This window comes from Hypanus sabinus, chromosome 8, assembly GCF_030144855.1.
Source record: "Hypanus sabinus isolate sHypSab1 chromosome 8, sHypSab1.hap1, whole genome shotgun sequence".
In the NCBI taxonomy this organism is placed as follows: Eukaryota; Metazoa; Chordata; class Chondrichthyes; order Myliobatiformes; family Dasyatidae; genus Hypanus; species Hypanus sabinus.
Genome location: NC_082713.1, coordinates 16005393 through 16025617, shown reverse-complemented (window position 1 = coordinate 16025617; position 20225 = coordinate 16005393). Strand labels below are relative to the sequence as shown.

Here is a 20225-nt window from a genome sequence, read left to right as displayed (position 1 = left end):
CTACACTTCTATTCAAAGGGATCACTTTTCAACTACTTTGATTGCATAAAGTCAGATAAACTTTGGAGAATATAGTTTCCATCCCAGAACCTTGTCAAAAAGTACGGACACTGACATATAGGGATACACGTGGTCCTGCAAAGGTTGCTTGTCAGTCATTTTCTATGAACTTACTTTAAAGGATTCTACAACTCATGTTTTTGGTATTATCCATCTATCTATCTACAGTGTCTATCCATCTATGTGGGTATGTAGAGGATCTATCTGTCTATTTCTTTTATTTCCTCAGTTTATCGTCTTTTGCACATACGTTGTTTGTCAGTCATTGTACGCAGTTCTTCATTGATTCTATTGTATTTCTTTTGTTCTACAGTGAATGCCTGCAAGTAAAATGAATCTTAAGGGAATATAGGATGACATATATTAATATATGTCAATAATACATTTATTTTGAATTTTGAATGTAGTTTTGCACGTTGATTGTTTGTTTGTCTTTGTTTATGCATAGTTCCTTTACATGCTATTTGTATTTCTTTATTTTCATGTAAATGCCTGTGAGGAAATGAAGCTCAAAGTAGTTTTTGGAAACATACACTCACTGGCCTCTTTATTAGGTACACCGATACATTTGCTTGTTAATGCAAATATCTAAGCAGCCAAAATGTGGCAGCAACTCAGTGCACAAAAGCATGCAGACAGGGTCAAGAGGTTCAGTTGTTGTTCAGACCAAATGTCAGTATAGGTAAGAAATTTGATCTAAGTGACTTTGACTCTGGAATGATTGTTGGTACCAGAGGGAAGAGGGAGGGGTTTGAGTATCTCAGAAACTGCTGATCTCCTAGGATCTTCATGCACAATAGTCTCTAGAGTTTGCAGAGAATGGTGTTGAAAACAAAACAACATCTAGTCGAGTGGCAGTTCTGTGGGTGTAAAATCTTTGCTAATGAGAGTTCAGAGGGCATTGGCCAGACAGGTTCAAACTCTCAGGAAGTTAACGCTAACTCAAATAATCACAGGTTACAACAGTATGCAGGAGTATCCCTGAACACACAATACGTTGAACCTTGAAGTGGATGGGCTACAGCAGCATCATACACTCAGTGCCTAATTTATTATGTAGGTATGGGAGGCCATTGAGTGCATGTGCACTTTGACAGTAAATTTTACTCTGATCTTCACTTTGATGGATTGACTATCTTTCTTTCTTGAAAGTTCTGATTTCCCACTACCATAACCATGATCTTCTGTTCACACCCGCGTTCTTCCTTTATTTTATCTAATTCCTGATTTTCTTTATTGGCCATAAGAGCTTTAGAAAACAGGGAATATACATCATTCTCTGATACTATATTGTTGCATCAGGCTTTTGCTTGCAAATCGGAATTAGAGTCACAGAAAGACTTGGCACAGAAACAGGTCCTTCAATCCAGCAGCAGCACACACAAAATGCTGGAGGAACTCAGCAGATTAGGCAATGTCTTGCAGAGCAATAAACAGTTGGCATTTCAGGGTGAAACCCTTCATTAGGATTAGAAAGGAAGGGGTAAGAAGTCAGTAGAAGACGTTTGGGACTGCAGGAGGAGTATAAGCTGGCAGATGAGAGTTGAGACCAGGTGAGGGGCAAGGCAGGTGGGTGGGGGAATGGGGATGATGTGAGAAGCTGTGCGGTGAAAAGGTAAAGGGCTGAAGAAGGAATCTGATAGGAGAGGAGTGGACCATGGGAGAAAGGGAAAAAGGAGGGGTACTAGAGAGAGTTGATGAGCTGGTGAGGAGAAGAGAAAAGGTAAGAGGGGAGCTAGAATGGGGAATGGAAAAGAGAGAGAAGGGCAAGGGGGTGGAAAGTACTGTAACTTTGAGAAATCGAGATTCATGCCATCAGGTTGGAGGCTACCCAGATGTAATATAAGGTGTTGCTCCTCCAATCTGAGGGTGGCCTCACTGTGGGAGTAGAGGTGGCCCTGTTGGGCATGTTGGAATGGGCTTGTGGAGTCGAATTAAAACAGGTGGCCTCTAGTAAATCTTGACTGTTACCTACCCTGCTTTCAGCCCAGTCGCCAGCTCCCAACCTCATGTTAATTCTACTTTAACTTTATTCTCACCTTAATCCCACCAATTCGGCCCACGTCCTAATTCTCAGCTGCATGCTGGGGGCAATTTACAGTGGCCAATTAATGTAGCAACTTTATCATGGACGTTCCCAAGCCTGGCTGCAAAAGGGGCAGTTTTGGGTATGGGGTCAGCACCCAGTGCTACTGAAACATCATCAGAAGCTCCAGACCTCATTCCTGGGAGAGAAAGGATTTTTGATAGGCCAGACCTTGAGTGAAAGACTGCCCCAGGACGGAAGACGCCAGCCTATGTTCCAATAGGAGTGCTAGTCTTAAGAAGAAGAAGAATTAATATACCCCAAACTACAGTTTTTTTGGGATGTGAGAGGAAATCGGAGTACCCGGAGGAAACAACGTGGTTTCCGAGACAGCTGGAAGGAGCACCTGAGGTCAGAATTGAACCGGAGCAGATGAGACAGCAGCTCTACCTGCTGCAACAGTGTGCCATCCGCAGTAAGAAGGGTTTTCTCCCGTTCAAGTAATGCCCTGCAATAGCAAAAGAATAAACAGTAGGGGGCATTGCTAAAATTAGTAATCCGTATTCCTGTACCTGTTGGTGAGGATGGTCCATTATTTTGGAGTTTTCATTCATCCAAGATTCTGGAAGACCATCTGCCTGTGAATAGGCAAAATGTACACCACATCAACTCAGAGACAATGGATGAATTAACAAATGCTTTGTAAAAGCAAGATTAATTACACTAGGGAAAATGTAGAATATCTATAGAGCTTAGAACAGTGCAGCACAGTATGGGCCCTTTGGCTCACAATGCCGTGCTGTCCCTTTAAACTACTTTGTGATCAATATAACCCTTCTCTCCATTTGCTTTTTTTTATTTAGAGACACAGCATAATATCTCTCTGAGCCCGTGATACCCAATTACACCCCTGTGACCAATTAACCTACTAACCCATACGTCTTTGGACTGTGGGAGGAAACTGGAGAACCCGGAGGAAACCCATGTGGTCAAGGGGAAATTGTACAAACTTCATACAGGCAGTGGTGGGAATTGAACCCAGGTTGCTGGTGCTGTGATAGTGTTGTACTAACTGCCAGCAACACACACAAAATGCTGGCGGAATACTGCAGATCAGGCAGCATCCATGGAAAGGAATAAATAGTAAATGTTTCAGGCTGAGACACTTTATCAGGACGGGGGAAAATGCCAGTTGCGGATTGTGCTGGGGCAGCCCGCAGTTGTCACCAGGCTTCTGCCACTAACATAGCATGCCCACAACTCGCTAATCCTTATTCAATCTTATAAGGAAAAAATATTATCTACCACAAAATACATATTCCACATTAAGTCTGCAAATCGGTGCCTTATTCTATGCAACTGACCAATGACATCAGGAGGGTCTCATTGAAACCTATGGAATATTGAAATCCCTAGATAGAGTGGACACGGAGAGGATGCTTTCCATAGTGGGCAAGTCTAGTGCCAGAGATCTCAGATTAGAAGGATGTCTCTTTAGAACAGTGATGAGGAGGAATTTCGTTAGCCAGGGGGTGATGAATCTGTGGAATTAGTTGCAACAGGCAGCTGCGGAGGCCAAGTCATTGGGTACCTTTACAGTGGAGGTTGATAGTTCTTGATTAGTAAGGACATCAAAGGCTACGGGGACAAGGCAGGAGAATGGGTTTGAGAGGGATAATAAATCAGCCATGATGGAATGGTGTTGTGGACTTGATGAGCCAAGTATCACTCAAAGTTGCCAAACAGTGATACTCAAATTTGCTGTGCAGGTTGACTCTGTGGTTAAGAAAGCATAGTGTGCATTGGCCTTCATCAATCGTGGGACTGAGTTTAGGAGCCAAGAGGTAATGTTGCAGCTATATTGGACCCTGGTCAGACCTCACTTTTAGTATTGTGCTCAGTTCTGGTTGCCTCATGATAGGAAGGATATGGAAACCATAGAAAGGATGCAGAGGAGATTTACAAGGATGTTGCCTGGATTGGGGAGCATGCCTTATGAGAATAGGTTGAGTGAACTCATACTTTTTTCCTTGCAGTGATGGAGGATGAGAGGTGACCTGATAGAGGTGTATAAGATGATGAAAGGCATTGATTGTGTGGATAGTCAGAGGCTTTTCCTCAGGGCTGAAGTGGCTAGCACGAGAGGACACAGTTTTAAGGTGCTTGGAAGTAGGTACAGAGGAGATGTCAGGGCTAAGTTTTTTTACGCAGAGAGTGGTGAGTGCATGGAATAAGCTGCGGACAATGGTGGTGGAGGTGGATACAATAGGGTCTTTTAAGAGAGTCCTGGATAGGTACATGGAGCTTAGAAAAATAGAGGACTATGGGAAACCCTAGGTAATTTCTAAGGTAGGGACATGTTCAGCACAGCTTTGTGGGCCTAAGGGCTTGTATTGTGCCGCAGGTTTTCTGTGTTTCTATATCCTAATTTTGCTCCAATATCTTATGCTTATAGGGGAGGAGATACCGGAGTGTGAAGAATGGCCTTTTGATTTGGGTATCAAATTTGGAAATCTTGAAAATGACCTAGACTGGCCAGTGGCATCCACACCAGACTTTGAGGTGAATGGTTCCAGGTTTGAATTGGGCCTCCTCCTTGTACACTTTCCATCCGTGCTGGGTTGAGCAACAAGCTAGCAACTCGGCCTTGTAAAAAACAGATAAATGCTAAAGAAATGGCAATGGCGAGAAGAACAACAAAAATTATTTAGGAACAGCTTCTACCTCTCTGTCCTCAAAGTTTTGAATGCTCCAACAGCCCATGAATGGTACATTATTATTCCTCTTTTTGCACTATTTGTTCTTTGAAACTTATAGTAATTTTATATATTTGCAATGCACTGCTGCTACAAAACAACAAATTTTATGTCATATAAGTCAATAGTAATAAATCTGATTGTGATTCTGTTGATACTAGATTCCTTGCGGCCCTTTTGCAATGTGGATTCCTAGCAAGGCCTAGCAGGGAGTCAAGGAGTTCACTATGGCTTCCATCTGCATTCAGCAGCCCGTTCACCCAGCTGGCAACTGCAACATCCTTCCCTTGTGTTATCCTGGCAGCGTATCCACCTGGCATCAATGATCCACCACCTGTGTATCCTGCCCGTATGTTGCCTCCAAGTAATGTGCACTGTTAATACCAGATATTCAAAGTTCAACGTTCAAAGTTAATTTATTATCAAAGCACATATACGTCGCCATATACAGTGCAGTGCAAAAGTCTTTGGCACATACATATAGATAGGGGGCCTAAGACTTTTGCTCAGTACTGTATTCGTCAACGTGGAAGGGAGAGCGGGTTTGTAAATCTGGCGGGAGCAAGGGATGTTGGGAATGGCAAGGGTGGGCAGTGTGGGAAGGGTGTGGGACAGGTGGCAAAGGAGTGGCAGAGGTAGGGGGGTGGTGTTGGCCTGGGTGCAGATAGACCCAGACCTGAGACACCAGGCAAGGTCATTTGATCCCAAACAATTGGTTTATTGATCATCACAGAATGTCTCTATGGTGCTTCCCGCTCCCTCCCCTCTCCCTTCCCCTTTTCCCAACCACGATTCCCTTCCCCCTGCCCCCTTCCTACTCTCAGTCCACAATAGAGGCCCAAATCAGAATCAGGTTTATCATCACTCACATTTGTCGTGAACTTTGTTTATATTTGCAGCAGCAGTACAGTGTAATATGTAAACTTCCTGCAGTACTGTGCAAAACATAAACTTCCTGCAGTACTGTGTAATACGTAAACTTACTACAGTACTGTGTAATACGTAAACTTACTACAGTACTGTGTAATACGTAAACTTACTACAGTACTGTACAAAACATAAACTTCCTGCAGTACTGTGTAATATGTAAACTTCCTGCAGTACTGTGTAATACATAAACTTACTGTAATACTGTGTAATACATAAACTTCCTGCAGTACTGTGCAAAGGTCTTAAGCACCCAAGCTATGTATACATGTGCATACTGTACATAGGATGCCTAAGACTTTTATATAGTATTATACTACTTTGAGATTCATTTCCTTGCTGGCATTTACAGTAAAATAAAGAAGTACAAAACAATTCAGGAAGAACTATACATAACCAAAGGCTGACAAACAACCAATTATACAAAAGAGATATTGTGCAAATAAGATAACACTGAGAAAGTGAGTGGTGGAGTCCACGAAAGTGAGTCTACAGGTGCTAGAATCAGCTCAGAGTTGAGGTCGGTGAAGTTATTCACACCAGTTCACAAGCCAGATGGTTGAAGGGTAATATGTGTTCCTGATCCTGGTGATGTGGGACCTAAGGCTCTTGTACCTCCAGCCCGAAGGTAGCAGCGAGAAGAGAGCATGGCCTGGATGGTGGGAGTCCTTGATGATAAATAAACAAAGGGTGACAAACAACAAATGTGCAAAAGAAGACAGATTGCACAATAAATAAACAAATAAATAGATAAAAACATATACAGTACATAATTCTGAGAACATGAGTTGTATCAAGCCCTTGATAGTGACTCTGTAGGTCATGGAATCCGTTCAGAGTTGTGGTGAATAAAGTTATCCATGCTGGTTCAGGAGCCTGACGGTTGTACCTTCAGATCAGATGTGTGGAATAGAAGGAGGGAGGGAAGTGCCTGCCTACTCCATCAGCAGCTTGCTGATGAGAAGGGAGAGCAGTAGATGGGGAGATGACGTCATTAGATATTGCTACTGAACTAACCCCTGCTGCTGATCCTGCTGTACCTAAAATGTGTTACCCAGATTAATAGGATAAGATTTAGAAGATTGGCTTTATTGGTCACACATACATCGAATCATCAAATCATACAGGTGGGCTTGCTATGTTTGCACACAAACATTTTACACACTTACATTTTAATTCCAATTCCCATTCCGTTCTGCCATGTCAGTCCATGGCCACCTCTTGTACCAAGATGAGCCACCCTCAGGGTGAAGGAGCAACACCTTGTATTTCACCTTAGTAGCCTCTAATCTGATGGCATGAATATCAATTTCTCCTTCCTGTAAACAAATTTCCACACCCTCTCCCACCTTCCTCTATCCCCACGCGGACCTTTTACCTCTGCTCACCTGCTTATCACTTCCCCTGGGTCCCCTCCTTCTTCCCTTTTGCCTATGGACCAGTCTCCTCTCCTATCAGATTCCTCCCTCTCCAGCCCTTGACCTTTCCCACCCACCTGGCTTCACCCTTCACCTTCCAGTTATCCTCCTTCCCTTCCGTCCACCTTTTTATTCTAGTGGCTTTCCCCTTCCTCCTCAGTTCTGATGAAGGGTCTCAGCCCGAAACTTTGACGATTTATACATTTCCATTGATGCTGCCTGACCTGTTGACTTCTTCCAGCGTTTTGTGTGTGTGGCTTTGGATTTCCAGCATCTGCAGACTTTCTTGTATTTATGACGCCTGAGGACTGCCCCCAGCACGTCCCTAGGCTGTTAGCACAAACTACACATTCCACTCTATGTTTTGATGGACATGTGATAACTAAATGAATGTGAAATAAATCTGAATGGGAAGACGCATACCTGCTTTACATCAGCTTTCCTTTTCCCTTCCACTATTTTCCAACTCTCCTCCTCCGCCCACCTCATTTCTTCCTTTCCTTCTTTACTCCTCAGTTCCTTCCTGTGCCTTTCCTTCTGTTCTGGCTTCTTCACACTCTCCTGCTGCCTCCGCTGCTTCTCTTCCCTCTTGTGGTGCTGTGGGGAGGCAGCGGCAACATGACGTTTGTCCAAGAATATCACTTATTTTACCAGTCCACTTGTCGTTTTCGTTGGCAACCCCAGTGGCCAACACTTCGGGCACTGGACCATGCGTAACTTCGGCATTGGCCAATAGAGTTTCAGCTTTTATAAATCTCCCCATTTACTAAGAGAGGTGAGGACCAAGAAAGATTCGTATCAGGCACTGTCCATTCTACGTCCTCACCCAGAGGCTAGATTAGCGCAGGAATGATTGGTAGGTTAATCAGCCACTGTATATTGCCCCTAGTTAGTGGATGAGTGGGGAGTTTGGCGAAAATGAAGAGAGAATAAACAAGGGGGTTAATGCAGGATAAGTGTAAATGGGTGGTCGAGGTTTCTATGTTGTAGTTTGTTATGATGCTGTGAATGATAGCTCCATGTTAGTAAAATGGCGGGACAGGCTCATTAACAAAAAACAAAGAGAACTTAACATAGAACAGTACAGGTCATTCAGGCCACGTACATTGTGCCAACCTTTTAACCTTCTCCAATATCAATTTAACTCTATCCATCCAGAAAACCCACCATTTTATTTCATTCACGTGCCCATCCAAGAGTCCCTTAAATGTCTTTAATGTATTTGCCTCTACCATCACCCCTGGCCAGTACATTCCATCCACATATCAATTTCTGAGTGAAAAACCTAATTCTGACAACTCCCGTTATACTTTCCTCCAATCACCTTAAAATTATGCCTCTTGTATTAGCTATTACTAATCTGGGAAAAAGTCTCCTGCTGTCCACTCAATCTATGCCTCTTATCCTGTACACCACTATCAAGTCACTTCTCATTCTCCTTTGCTCCAAAGACACACTCTCTAATCCAGGCAGCATCCTGGTAAATATCTTCTGCATCCCCATTAAAGCTTCCACCTCCTTCCTACAATGAGGTGGCCAGAACAGAATATAATATTCCAAGTGTGCTCTAATCAGAGCTTTACAGAGCTGCAACATTACCTCGTGACTTTTGAATGTAGTCTCCCAATTAATGGTGGCCACCAGCACATCATATGCCTTCTTAACAACCCTACCAGCCTGTGTGACAACTTTGTGGGACCTATGGACACGGACCGCAAGATCTCTGCTGCTCCACACTGCTAAGAATCCTGCCATTACCTCTGTTCATTTCCTTCAAGTTCCACCTTCCAAATCACTTCACACTTTTTGGATTGAACTCCATCTGCCATCTTGCCTGAGGAAAGTAGGTCACTGTAAACATTAGTCACTAGGAAAGCTGCACCTTTGGCAATAAAGTTACTGAAGCAAAGCAGATTTATTATTACTGTTCATGAAAACTGAAAGAAGTTAAAGAGCTCTCACCGTGTACCTGACTTAAACACCAATGAATAAAATCACCTCTCAATCACAATAGAGCTCATGAGAACAAAGCCACCATGGTTGTGTGAGTTTTATGATGCTCAACCTGGCAGATGCAGGTTTCTGCATAGTTCTCTCTTAAAAGAGGCAAGTTATAAAATAGCAATTTTAAGAAAGAAACATAATTAGTTAAATTAAAAATACAGAAATTACTTGAAATACTCATAAGATCAGTCAGCATCTGTGGATAGAAAACATGAGTTAAGATTTTGTCTTAATGATGTTTCAGCTGTAAAAGTTGTGATTAACAAGTGTAAAGTTGCAGAGAAAGGGGCAGGTGCTTGAAATAAAAACATAAAGGAACAATAATTTTAATATTACCTTGTGCTAGTTTGACAACACATCAAACATACATCATTGGTTGCAGCATGATTTTGGATACCTTTAAGAAAGATATGACTGTGATATAAGCTGTGAGCTATGTTATAAAGGTAAGTTTTGTTTAACCATATAAATATAACAATTACAGCATGGAAACAGGGCATCTCGGCCCTTCTAGTCCGTGCCAAACGCTTACTCTCACCTAGTCCCGCCTACCTGCACTCAACCCATAACCCTCCATTCCTTTCCTGTCCATATACCTATCCAATATATAACCATATAACAAAGAGTCTTAAAAGTCTTATAAAAAAGAGTTTAGAAAGAGTCTTAGTTTAATATGCAATGCACATTCAGGCAGAGTTACCATCAACTGCAAACAACAAATGCAGAGACCTCTCCAGCTTCTGATGCATTTGCAACACACACAAAATAGTGGAGAAACTCAGCAAGTCAGACAGCCTCTATTGAGGGGAATAAACAGTCAATGTCTCAGGCAAAGGCCCTTCATCAGGACTGGAAAGGAAGTGGGCAGAAGCCAGCATAAGAAGGTGGAGGGAGGGGTGGGAAGCTGGCAGGTCATATGTGAGACCAGGTGAGTAGGGAAGTAGGTTGGAATGGGGGTGGGGGGGGCAGATGGAGTTAGAAGCTCGGAGGTGATAGGTCGAAGAGGTAAAGGGCTGAAGAAGAAGGAATCTGATAGGGGAGAAGAGTGGACTATGGGAGAAAGGGAAGGAGGAGAGGAACCAGAGGGAGGTGATGAGCGGGTAAGAAGAGAAGGGTAGACAGGGGTGCCAGAATGGCAAATGGAAAAGGAGAGAAGAGGGAGTGATCTGAACTGGGAAGGAAAAGACACAAAAGCTGGAAGTAGTGATGTACTGTGGAGCATCACAAACCCCTCCTCTTCACCCAACAACCAGCAACAATAATGTGAACATCCACAAAATGCAGGAGGAACTCAGCAGGTCAGGCAGCATCTACAGAGGGGAATAAACAGTCGACACTTTGGGCCGAGACCCTTCATCAGGACGACAGTATGAAGGGAGAACTCTCCCTAAAGCATCGAGTCAGAGAACTGAAAGCAAAGGTTAAATCCTTACATCTTCCAGCCACCGTCTCTGCTCCTTCTGCTGGTCGATCCGCTTCTGACGCTCGGCCAGCATGTTCTTCCTGTGCTGCTCCTGCTCGCACATTTGCTGCTGTGACAGTCGCTGCTGCTGCGCCGTCGGGCGGCTCGCACTCTCCTGTTGCAACCTCAGAAACTCCCGTCGCAGCGTTAACTCTCCGGGCTGGTTCACAATGGAACTGAGCAGACAGCAGAGAACACGTTATCCAGATGGTGATCAAATGGAGTGGGGAACAGTGCAGACATAATGAAGACCTCAGGGGGTAGGGTGAGTATGGCTAATGCTGTCTTTCGGTTTTGCAAAATGATCTAACAATTGGAGAGATTATTTAAATCATCAGGTATTTTATTATATTTAACAATCTACCCTCTGTGTTATGCAAGGAGGCGTAAATTTGCGTTTTTGAGGTAATTCGGTGCCAGATGGGAGTTTGACCATGGACATAACAAACTAGGGCATTGGCTGTTCAGGCAAAACAGAACTGAAGTATTTCAACCAGAACAACTCTTACACAGAGTGTAGAAGAAACGTTTGTTCATCAGTGAAAATTGTGGCTGTTCATGCATACTCAGTGGCCTCTTTATTAGGTACACCTGTACATTAATGCAATATCTAATCAGCCAATCATACGGTAGTAAATCAACACATAAAAGCATGCAGGCATGGTCAAGAGGTTCTGTTGTTGTTCAGACAAAAGAGCGGAATGGGGGTGAAATGTGAGCTCAGTGATTTTGAATGTGAAGTGATGGTAGATGCCAGACAGGGTGGTTTGAGTATCACAGATACTGCTGATCTCTCATGATTTTATTGCACATCTCTTGAATTTACGTAGAATGGTGAGAAACATGAAAAGAAACAATGAGTGGCAGTTCTGTGGAAGAAAACATCTTGTCAATGAGAGGGGCAGAAGAGAATGGCCAAACTGATTCAAACCGAGAGAAAGACAACAGTAACTCAAATAAACTGGTGTTACAGCTGTGATGTGCAGACAAGCATCTTTGAACACACAACATGTCAACCGTGAAGTGGATGAGCTACAGGAGCAGAAGACTACAGATATACCTCATAAAGTGGCTGCTGAGTGTATGTGAGGCATGGTATTTTCACTGAGCATTCTTTCACAATTTGTCCTCAACTCTCTGGTGACAAACTGGATTAGGAAGGGAATTAAAAGTATTCATTCTTCTTCAAACTCCCTAAAGATATGTGGGTCAGAAGGTTAACTATCCCTTGTGTGAATGGTGGAATTTGCCGGAAAGTTGATGGGGTAGTAGGGAGAATAAAATGGATTGTGTGGGAAGAATGAAGACCTGATCATTAGTACAGATTTGATGGCCAAAGGACGTATTTCTGTGCTGCATCTCTCCTACGGCTAGGAAAAGTTCAGAGGAACATGGGCTAAATGCAGCCATGAGAAACTAGCATCTTAGAAACTTGAAACTAGCATCTTGTGTGGTTTGGTTAGGTTTCTATCTTGGATGAGTCTAATTTCAAAACTTTCAACTGAATTTCCCCTTATCCTTCTTTCCACTAATGGAACTATTCCGTACAATTCAGAGTCATTATATTCATTATGAATAACCTGCACTCAACAATATTGAACCAACAATCTCTGGCACAGCCAACCTGTTTAGAAGAAAACTCACAAAAAGATATGCTGGATGTAACACTTCACCTGCAAGTCTGTTGGGGTTCTCTACCCGGTGCTCCCATTGTGGTGTCTTTTACATTAGTGAGACCCAACATAAACTGAGGGACTGTTTAGTCACTTGCCACAACAGGCAGGATTTCCCGACGGCTATCCATTTTAATTCTAATCCTCATTCCCATTTCAACTGCCACAATGAGGTTAACTTCAGGTTAGAGGAGCACCATCTCATATTGTGTTTCAGTAGCCTCAACCTAATGGCATTTACGCTGATTTCTCTAACTTCTGGTAATTGCTTCCCCCAACCCCCTCTTCCCCTTCTTTCTTTCCTCATTCTGGCTTCCCTCTTACCTCTGGTTCCCTCCTCCTTCCCTTTCTTCCATGTTCCACTGACCTTTACTGTCAGATTCCTTCTTCTCCAGCCCACTTACCTTTTCTGTCTAATACCTCTTAGCTTCCCAGTTCATGCCCCGTCTCTCACCACCCCTCCCCCACTCTCCCCCTGACCTGATCTCATCCTACCACATGCGAGCTTATACTCCTGCCCTACCACCCCCCCCCCCCCATCTCCTTATTCTGACTTCCTCTCCCTTCCTTTCCAGTCCCGATGAAGGGTCTTGGCCTGAAATGTCGTTTGCTTTTTCCTTTCCATTGATACTACTTGACCTGCTGAGTTCTTCCAGCATTTTGTGTGTATTGCTCTTGAGAAATAGTTCAGGCAGCATCTATGGAGTGGAAAAAGGGAACATCTCCAGTCTTCCATGTGTCTCTACTTAAAAGAGAAAAGGACTTTCCCATTATTCATTCATTTACTTACCGGCAAGGCTGATGCTCATTTGCTCTTCTCTAGACAGCCATTTTAAAGAGTAGTTAACAGCAAACTAAACTGCTAGTCTGGAGTAATACCATATGTCTACTAAAGGATGAGGGCAGCTGATTCCTAACCCACAAAATTGTTAGGGAAAAATACCCAAGCTGCAATCCAATCATTTTTGTGGTAACCATTACTGATACTAGCTTTTTATCTTTAGGTTTATTTAATTACTTAGATTTATATTCCTAAACTGGCAAGGTGGGATTTGAACTTGTGTCTCCAGATCAGGACAAGATTTCAGAATACGAGTCCAGAACCTAACCACAATGTTGCTGTATCTCTTTCCATATTGAACCATTTCCTGTGTAATGTATTTCCTTTAAACGATCCTGAAGCATTAAATGATTTCATATGGAATTAATGTGAATATAATACACTTAAATTTTAGGAGCTTTCTTAATTTGCGCACTTATACCAGATGAAATTGCTTGGAAACAGATTTAATGATAATTGTCAGAATGGAATTGGGTACAATTTTGAACAATACACAGTAAGTAAATAAACTATCTACCTTGGCTCTCCTTCATCTTCATTCATTCCGTCATCCTCTTCTTCACTTCCACTGTATTCATATTCCGTTTCATCTGAGATCACAGTAAAGATTAGTCACAGAGCACTCCAACACAGAACAGGCCCTTCAGTCCATCTAGTCTGTACCTAACTGTTATTCTGCCTAGTCCCATCAACCTGCATCTAGACCATCCACGCACTTATCCAAACTTCTCTTAAATGTTGTAATCAAACCTGTATCCACTGGCAGCTTGCTCCACAATCTCACCACCCACAGAATGAAGAGGTTTACCCCTTCAGGTCTCACCATTCACCCTTTCACTTTCCACCCTCAACCTGTGACCTCTAGTTTTAGGTTCACCCAACTGAGTGGAAAATGTTCCCCTTAAATATTTCACTTTTTACTCTTAAACTATGACCTCTAGTTCCAATCTCATTCAACCTACCTTATTTATACCACTCACGATGGTGTATACCTCTATCAAATCTCCCCTCATTATCCTACGCTCCAGGGAATAAAGTCCTAACCGATTCAACCTTTCCTTATAACTGGCAAACTGCTTGTAAATTTTCACTATACTCTTTCAATCCTATTGATATATTTCCTGATGGGTATGTCATGAAGACTTTGTACTAGTGAAGGGTGCCAGGTAGCAGCAGGTCTCAACACACCTGAACATTATTTATTTGACTTTATTAAAGTTGTTTAATGACTACTTCTATCATTCAGCTGTCACTGTGTTTTTCATTATGCTCATCATGTGAATACGGTTCCCTATGCTTCTCATTCTTAACCGATTAGTTTTTGATTTCAACTCACATGGGATTTCCGTGTTTTATATTCTATTTAACATTATTCCAGACCAGTGTTCATCACTGAGTCCTGAATTCGAATTCAGTGTGAACTATCGTTTTGCATGCTCAAATCCTGAGTAAGTGAGTTCTTAGTTTTGATTAATCCTTGCATTGTTCTCCAAATAAATCTTCATCATTAATTTCTACTATTGTCTCTGCACCTGGCTCCATCTCATCAGAGGACTGTTGCTGGGAAAGGTGACCAGAACAGCACACAATACTCCAAATATGGTCTCACCAGTTATGCAACTTCAACAAGTGTCCCAACTCTTGCATTCAATACACTTTGCTTTCTGAAGATCAGTGTGTCCAAAGAATGTTCAGTATTAGGATACTGTAAATGTTCTTTTGGTCTAATCATTGCTTTCATTAAACGTGTGTTGAATCAGTTATGTTGACTCACTTCCATTAACATCGGCAGTCCTGTTCTTTAGTATAGGTGATACATGTAAACTATAACTGAGTACCAAAATAAGCAAATTAATTTTGCAAAATGGGTAAAATAAAAATAAACTTCTGCAGCATTCCCAAACCATCCTAAACCCCTTCAAGAGCCAATTTAACCATAATTCTAAAGTGCTTGAATATAGGCAATTGCACACAATAAGGCCCCCAACAGTAGGATGCTGGCAACCAGATAAAGTATTTTGGTAGTATTGAGTTCAAGTCAAGATTGCTCCGCCATTCTCTCATGGCTGATTTATTTTCCCTCTCAACCCCACTCTTCTGCCTTCTTCCCTTAACCTTTAACAGCCTTACAAATCAAGAATCTTTAAATATATCCAATGACTTGGCTTCCACAAGCATCTGCGGCAGAGAATTTCACAGATACACCACTCTCTGACTAAAGAAATTGCTCCTTATCTCTGTCTTAAAGGGATGTCCTTCTATTCTGAGGCTGTGCCCTATGGATGGGTAGGGGGAAGATAGGAATTATCACCCTGTTGCTCTTCTGAACAGTGTCTTGTGAACCTTTATACCCACTTTGAAGAGCAGATGGAGTCTCAGTGTAGTATCTTACTTAAACAGCAGAATTAATGCTTTTGATATGATACGGGTTGCTATGGAGTTGGAGGGAGGGACAAGTTTAAAGATTAATTTTGTTTGTCACAGGTATATCCAAACATCGAAAACACGGTGAAATGCATTGTTTTGCATTAACAACCAATGCATTCTGGGGTTGTGTCACTACACAACTGGGCCAACGTAACATGCCCACAACTTACTAACCCATACACCCTTTGAAAGTGAGTGGAAACCACAGCACTCAGAGGAAACTCAAGTGGTCAGGGGTAGAACATAAAACTCCTCACAGACGGTGGTGGGAATCGAACCCAGATCACTGGCAACGTAAAGTGTTGTACCAGCTGCTATGCTACTGTGCGGCCCTAGGAACCTCTGCAATTATCACCCTATTCTTCCGAATAGAGTCTTGTGGACTTTTAGGCCCAGTTCAAAGAGCAGATAGAGCCTCAAGGTAACAGCTCCATTAAACGGCAGTACTGCACTTCCTCAGTGTGGTATTAGATCTTTGTGCTTGGTTTGCTACAGAGTAGTTTTATATCATAATATGTTGATCCAAAGGCAGCAGAGATAATCAATAACCAAACAGTGATACAGTAAAAGAACAACAGTGTGTAAATTAAATTCACAGAGGATTATTGTAGGCCTCCATTATTCCCGATAGATCATGGATTTGCACCTTGGAAAGTTTCCTATGGAAGACCGGCAGTTGCCCAAGCTGCAAGTCTCCCCTCTCCATGCCACCAATGTTGTCCAAGGGAAGGGCATCAGGACCCATACAGCTTGGCACTGGTGTTGTCGCAGAGCAATGTGTGGTTAAGTGCCTTGCTCAGGGACACACACGCAGCGACAGCCAAGGCTCGAACTAGCGACTTTCAGGTAACTAGACAAACACCTTAACCACTTGGCCACGCGCCAACACAGAGGATTATTGCAGTGTTATTCAAAGGACAATAGCAAAATCTTAAAAACAGACTTATAAATGCTGCTAGCACAGTGGAAGAGGCATGGGGATTTGACAGTGCTGGCACTTAGTGCAGAACAGCAATAAGCAATAGAACAGCTGAAGAGTCTGAAGATTAGATTTGTTCGCATTCTGTTCTCTTCCGAGCAATCTGTCTGTTTTTACCAATACAGCACTAGAGGGCCAATCAGTCCTGATGCATTGCGAAGAAGAAGCAAGCAGCTCAGTTCTGTACCGTAGGAAGGACTTACCAGCAAAGCCATAGTCATACAACATAGAAACAGGCCCATTGGCCCATCTAGTCCATTCCAAACTGTTATTCTGCCTAGTCCCTTCGACAAATACTTGGATGAAAGCCCTCTATGCACCTTCCATCCACGTACTTATCCAAAATTCTCATAAATGTTGCAATCAAATCCATTTCCACAATTTCCTTCCAGTCCACATTTGCATCACACTCAGAGTGAAGGTGTTCTCCCTCAAATTTCCTTTAAATAGTACACCTTTCACTCTTAACCTATGACCTCTAATTCTCATTTCACCCAACCTCAAGGCTGCTTGCACTTATCCTATCTATACCCCTCATAATTTTGTATACCTCTATCAACCTCCCCTCATTCTCCTATACTCCAGTTAATAGAGCCCTGATGTATTCAATCTTTCCCAATAAGTACCAACATTCTAACTTCCAAACTTGTGCAATTGAGCCTTGATAAATCATCTGTCATGTGTGTTCAGGGCAGTTAAACCGGGGACAAAATGTCTATGAAGGTTCTTCATCATCTGGGTCATTGTAGATCAAGCAATAGTAAATCAGGGCCTTTTAGACTGGGCAGTACTTATCAAAGAAAATGGACATCTAGATATTGAGGTTTACAGGAAACCAACTCACACAATTCAGTATCTTTCCCACCATTGGAGCATAAGTTGGGGGTTCACCACACCAAGAATGTGCCCACCAACATTACAGCTAAAGACGAGGAGTGCAAGTATTTGAGAGAAACCTTGAAAGCTTGCAGCTACCCTGACAGGTCCTTCATTCAGACAGCAACAAAAACCAGCAGGGACGTCAGCCTAGCAGACAGAGGTAAGGAGCAAAGCAGACGGAAAAACATTTATCCCACATGTAGCTGGAGTTTCAGAGAAACTCAGAAGAATTTTCATCAAACACCAAACCCTGTGTTTTTTAAACCTACAAATACACTCAGACAGAAACTAGTCCACCCCAAGGATCCTACACCCAAGCCTAACCAGAACAATATTGTTTATGCTATCCAAAGCAATGAGAACTGCACAGATCTGTATATCAACGAGACAAAACAACCACATCACAAACAGATGGCCAAGCATAGGAGAATTAACACCTCAGGTTTACCTCAATGTTTCACCCCAATGTACTGTATGTGACAATATACTAAACTGATCCAAATTAATTATTAGCACATGGAAGGGTAATTTAAGACAGGCTACAGACCATAAGGTCATATGACATAGGAGTAGAATTAGGCCATTTGGCCCATCATGTCTGCTCTGCCATTCCATAATAGCTGATGTATTTTCACTCTTAACCCCATTCTCCTGACTTCTCCCTGTAACCTTTATTGCCCTTACTAATCAAGAACATATCAATGCCTGCTTTAAATGTACCCAATGACTTGGCCTCCATAGCCATCTGTGGCAATAACTTGCACAGATTCACCACCCTCTGGCTAAAGAAATTCCTCCTCCTCTTTGCAACATCCTTCTATTCTGGGTGGGGAGGTGGGGGGGAACAGGGAAATAAGGCAGATAACTTGGGATGAATAAGTTACATAATATTTCAGGTGTTTTCCCATTCTTCATTGTGTAATAAATGCAAACTAAAACTCCGCCATCTAGCACAGATCCCAATCACCCAACTCCAGCTGTCAGAGTGAAATCAACTTCTAATATTCTAAACTTTGGAATGCTTTCTCTTTATCTCTCCACTTCATTCATCAGCTTTAAAATCCTGCTTCAAATCCAGCTCTTTGGCAAAGCTAGTAATCACTCTCTAGGGATGTCAGTACATGGTTGTGTCTTGACTGTGAGCTGATTTGCAATGCCTTGCTCCTTCCTTTATGTTCAGTCAGGATGGCAGATCAATATAAATGATTGTTAACATGATTCTTCTAAGTCCAAAGAAATTGTAAAAGCTCCAATCATTCATTCAACAAAGACATTTTAAATAGCATGTCTATTTATCTTGACGTTAGCTAACCTGCAGCTTTGCAATTTGCTGTTAGAAGCAAAATGATGAAAGCTGTTGGATTGGTCCACCAATGAGTTTAGTTGGTGTTGCCAAATATTCCACCTGCAGAGTTCCTCCAGCATTTTGTGTGTGTTGCCCTGGACCTCTAACATCTACAAAATCTTGTGTGTTTGTAATCAATAGGGTTAGGTTTGCAGATAGACTCAAATAACAAGGTTCGACGCATTGGGCTTATAATTGTGCTGTCTATCTAAAAGTGATGATACAGTCGAGATTTCTCTTTAATTAAACTCCCATTATCACGGATAGAAATGTTTTTGGAATCAACTGAACTTTTTGGGCACAGACATTAAAAAAAGAAGAAAAAAGCCTTGACATGTTAAGTACCTATCAATTCGACTGATGTGGGATTATTACAAAGGACAGTTATGTTCAATAACGTACAGAAAGTGAGGTGCTGGAGAAACTCAGCAAGTCAGGCAGCTTGTATGAAGAGAAATTGACTGTCAATGTTTGGATTGAGAAGACTCATCAGAAATGAATCTTGTCTTCATGCTGTTGATTCCTCTCCGCTGATGCTCCCTGATCCATTGTGTTTCTCCTGCTGCTCCAGATGTTTTCATCTGCAGTGCCTTGTTTCTTGATTTTTATTAAGGTATCTGGTGTACAAGTTGTACAATGTGATTCTAAAATAGATTCAGGTCCATAAACTTGCTCATCACACTTTATGTCAGCCTGTCAATCTTCAGGCCATGTCACTCAGGGACTTGTGCTAATATTATAGACAATAGGTGCAGAAGCAGACCATTCGGCCCTTCGAGCCTGCACCACCATTTTGAGATCATGGCTGATCATCTACTATCAATACTCAGTTCCTGCCTTGTCCCCATATCTCTTGATTCCCCTATCCATAAGATACCTGTCTAGCTCCTTCTTGAAAGCATCCAGAGAATTGGCCTTCTCTGCCTTCCGAGGCGTAACTATGTGTGTAGCATGTGACTATGCACACTGTGTTTTGCAACTTGGTTCCACAGGAACAGTGTTTCACTTAGTTGTATATATGTGGATGGTTGGATGCCAATAAACTTGAATGGAAGACCTTTACTCTGAACTGATTTTGTTTGGTTTTCATTGACAGCATACGCAAAGGGCTGGACAATGCAAGATAAGAATTGCAATGGTCAATTTAAGAACAAAAGTGTGTTACCTTTCTCATTCCTCTTCTTCCTGGTCCTGTCTATGTGGTCTTTCAGCATTATGCGGACCTGCCGTTCATTCTGTTGGTCGCGAATGAATGAATGTTTCAATAGGGTTTCAGTGGAGGGTCGGTGCAAGTAATTCTTAGCCAGGCAGGTTTCTACAAAGTTCATAAATCTTTTCGACCTACAGTAAAGTACAGAAGCAAGATTCTGTGAGTATCACCTGATTATATCAAACACACTGTTACATACAGATTTGACATTATTTGAA

At 42.3% G+C, this 20225-nt stretch overlaps 1 protein-coding gene across 6 annotated transcripts in view; it reads right to left on the bottom strand.

The window, feature by feature from the left end:
- The window catches only part of si:zfos-2326c3.2 (mitogen-activated protein kinase kinase kinase kinase 4), a 322043-nt gene that overhangs the window by 140853 nt on the left and 160965 nt on the right, over window positions 1–20225 (bottom strand). For 3 of the 6 annotated variants that reach the window (XM_059976720.1, XM_059976715.1, XM_059976719.1), the window contains exons 10-14: window positions 19963–20138; window positions 13685–13757; window positions 10625–10829; window positions 7611–7784; window positions 2659–2724 (exon numbers count right to left, since the gene is read on the bottom strand). In XM_059976720.1, the coding sequence (XP_059832703.1) occupies window positions 2659–2724; window positions 7611–7784; window positions 10625–10829; window positions 13685–13757; window positions 19963–20138 (694 nt within the window). The remainder of the gene's footprint in view (window positions 1–2658; window positions 2725–7610; window positions 7785–10624; window positions 10830–13684; window positions 13758–19962; window positions 20139–20225) is intronic. The other 3 variants (XM_059976716.1, XM_059976717.1, XM_059976718.1) reach the window with 3 other exon arrangements.